Source organism: Cariama cristata, unplaced genomic scaffold (assembly GCF_000690535.1).
Source record: "Cariama cristata isolate BGI_N322 unplaced genomic scaffold, ASM69053v1 scaffold12078, whole genome shotgun sequence".
Lineage (NCBI taxonomy): Eukaryota > Metazoa > Chordata > Aves > Cariamiformes > Cariamidae > Cariama > Cariama cristata.
The window spans coordinates 23,604-26,979 of record NW_009630761.1 but is presented as its reverse complement, the minus strand read 5'-3'; the positions used below and the strand labels follow the sequence as shown (position 1 = coordinate 26,979).

Here is a 3,376-nt window from a genome sequence, read left to right as displayed (position 1 = left end):
CCCCCCCCCGCCAGTGCGAGCCCCATCTCCCCAGCACCCAGAGCTCCTCTGTAAAGGCCACATTGAAAAGCTGTCTGTATTCTGGCACACTGTGTAACCTTTGAAATACGGTTTCAAAACCCCACTTAAATGTAAACAGCTGTTAAGCAGTGACCCAGTTTTCCAAGAGTTACTGCAGGTTTCGGTGGGGGGTTTGTTTTTGATGGTGAGTCCTGCTTCTCTCAGGAGACCGAGGAGCCTTGGGGACGCGTTGGCTCTGGGGCAGCTCGCTCCCGACTGGCTCCCTTTGGCACTTCGCTGCTGGCCCATAAATCATCACCCGGAGCTCACGGCTCCGGTGCCGACGGGGAAGTCTCGCTGCCCTTCCCCACAACAGGGCTGTCCGATACAGGTTGCCATCTCCCACCACCCTTCCCTCTTTCGTGCTTCCACAGCTTTTTGCTTGTGATCGCAGAAGCGGTGGCCAGCTGAAAGTGCCCTCTTAGCCAGGATCAGAGGCAGGCAGGCTCAGGCGGAGGCTACTTTTCTGCAGCTGAACTTGCCCTCCCCAGTATGCGATTGCTAACACGTGAGTCCAGCTGCAGGAAAGCTAATCCGCCGGCTCCCCTCCTCGGAGCAGCTGCAGCCGCAGCTCCCGGCGCTGGCCCCTTGCCCCCGTGCTCGTAAGGAAGCGGGGGCACGCCATAAGCCCACCAGCTGACACCTCTCCCAGCAGCCAGAGGGGCTTTGCTCCGCTTCCAGATTGAAGCTCGGGCTCTGGCAGTGCTTCCACCTGGCTGGGAGGCTTTCAAATGAGGTTTGGGGTTTTTTTTTTCTTTTCCAAATGAGCCTGCTCCGACCTCTTGTGCAGCTAGGCAGGGTGCAAAGCAAATGGTGCCTGTGCAGCACGCTGTAATCCCTGCAGAGAGCACTTGGCTGGGAGCGATACCAAAATAGAGCTGCTTAAAACAGGAAATAAAAAGACCAAATAGCAGCATCTGCAGTGTGTTTTTTAGTCCTTGCCTGCTGTTTCCTCTATGGATTTGGGTGGATCTAGGGGAGAGAACGTGACTGGTGCAGTCTGGCAGGCGGTTTTGGGCAGAGCAGAGGAGTTAGGGGTTAGTACCCTTGGCAAAGGGCTGTGAAATAGCAGGAATTAATGGATTGCTCGTTTTTAGTATTACTAAATTGAGGCCAGAGGGGGATGAACGGTCCCCTCCAGAGCTGTTGAGTCAGCACCATCCTGCAGCTCTTGGAAACTAAACCCGTTTTAAAGCGTGGTGTCCTTGGTCTTGCAGAGTTGCTGGAACTGCGGTCGCAAAGCCAGCGAGACGTGCAGCGGCTGCAACATCGCCCGGTACTGCGGCTCCTTCTGCCAGCACAAGGACTGGGAGAGGCACCACCGAATCTGCGGCCAAGGCCTGCACGGCCAGAGCAAGCCCCTGGCTCTGCCCACGGGCCGATCGCTGCTGCCGCCAAGAGCCTCGACGGCGTGCCCAGCCCGGCCCTCGAGAAGACTTCGGCAACCACCTCCCGGTCTTCCACTCCAGCATCTGTGACAGCAATAGATACGAACGGACTCTAAAGGGGAAGTTTTGGTTCACTCCATTTGGTTAGTTTCCCTGGGTTTGTTTTTTTTAAGCTGGAAAAAAAAACCCACAGTGACTTGTATCACCCGACACATTTGACACATCACGCCGCCTCCTCGGAGCGCTGACACTCGGGCTTTGCCGTCTCGTTCTGCCTTTTTCTTTCGTGGCTCATGAAGAACTCGGGCGAGCCTTCCCGTAGCGCCTCCGTGCCCCTCGCTCTGCAGGGAGGTCCCAGAGCATCGCTCAGGACCTGGAGGACGCTGAGCACTCGCTCGAGGAGGGACCTGGACTCAGCGGAGCAGGAGATGCTGAGCATGTGGTGCTCAACCAGGGAGCCCCGTCCTCACGTATCAAACATACTCGAGCTCGTTTCCTGAGGTGTCTGAGCCAACTCCTTCAGCCACCTTTCTTCCATAATATGCATCAATTTTTTTCCCTTTTTTTCCCAGACAGCGGTGGCTCAGATGGCTCAGACCGTGCTGGCCGGCTGTTGCTGTGAACAGACTGGAGCTGTTTTCCCAGCAGGAGCATCTCATCCTCTAGTGCAATGGCAAAAGCTGAGCCCGCTTCTCTTCTCCTGCCTGCAGGTTGGCGGCTGATGATTGCAGAGAGGGAGGAGAGGGTTCGTCTGCTCTAAACCAAATGTCAGTACCAGGGAAGTACGGATGATCACTTCTGGATGGCCTGGTTTTAACCCCGTTCTGTGACGGGACAGACAGTTGCCCTGGGTGGGACCTTTGCTGGGGGAAGGTGCGCAGAGCAAATCTGGATTGGTTGCGGGTGGTTATTGCCCTTTCCACCTGGGTACCGTTATTTTGCTCCGCAGAAAGCGTTTGCATTTTTTTCGCTGCATGGAAGTTGTTGGTTTGAGAGTTACTGCCGTTGTTTTTAACCACAGAGATCCTCACGCCATTGCGATGGGTTATTTACAGTCTGTTCTCGCCACGTGTGTTGGCCAAACTATTAAAATAAATGCAGGACTTGGTGGTCTACATCGGTTCCTACCCCCAGGGGCTCCGGCGGTGCCGCTCCGACGCCGGCTGTGCTTCTCTCCCGGGAGCTGCCCAGGGCCGCGCAGCCACCACCGCCTCGTCCAGCCTTCGGAGACCGTCCCAAACACGCAGGCTCAGAGGGTGAGGTCCGGCGGGGCTGCCGGGGTCAGCCTGGGGGGATCCATCGCTCGGCGAGTCCCTGCCGTGGTGTGGAAGGAGGGATTCGGGGCAGTGCAAAGCCTGTAATCGACACCGACCCACGGAAGGGCAGTTGTGGGGCACAGCAGGGCTCGTCTCGGATGCTTTGGGAGGTCATCAGAGGCACAGTCCGTGGGAGCGACGGGCACGCGCCCTCCGGGGAGCCGCACCGATTTCCCACGCTGCACACAAAACGGGCTCTACAAAACCATCTATTCAGCAAAGCCGTGTTTCCGTGACTGTTTTTTTTTTTACTGTTTTTGTGCGATTGCAGGGCTGGAGCCCAATGAGGCGAGTAATTCCCAAATTATTTTTGATCACTTTTTCAATTGGAGGCGAATAATAGAGATGTAATGAATTGTCATTGAGTTTGCGGTGCTGCGGCTGGCTGCTGCCTGCCCGGGGATAAACGAGTGACCCACTGAACCAGCTTTGCCCCTTAGGGAAACGGTTTCGGAAGCTGCTGTCATGGCCCAGAGCGGGTGATTCCTCTCTCTGCAAGGTTTTTATTATGAAAAAAAGAAAGCCACAGTCGCCTGTGTGTTGCAGACAGCTCTGGAGTGGCAGTTGGGAGCAGCTCCCCCGTGTCCCCCCGGACATAATGCCCGCTGCGGG

General features: G+C 56.3%; 1 protein-coding gene across 1 annotated transcript in view; it reads left to right on the top strand.

Annotated features, from left to right (window-relative positions):
* Window positions 1-1,646, top strand: part of CBFA2T2 (core-binding factor, runt domain, alpha subunit 2; translocated to, 2) — a 26,062-nt gene extending 24,416 nt beyond the window's left edge. The window contains 2 exon segments of the mRNA XM_009705692.1: window positions 1,278-1,440; window positions 1,443-1,646. Of these exon segments, the coding sequence (XP_009703994.1) occupies window positions 1,278-1,440; window positions 1,443-1,564 (285 nt within the window). The 3' untranslated portion in view covers window positions 1,565-1,646.
* The last annotated feature ends 1,730 nt before the right edge of the window (window positions 1,647-3,376 follow it).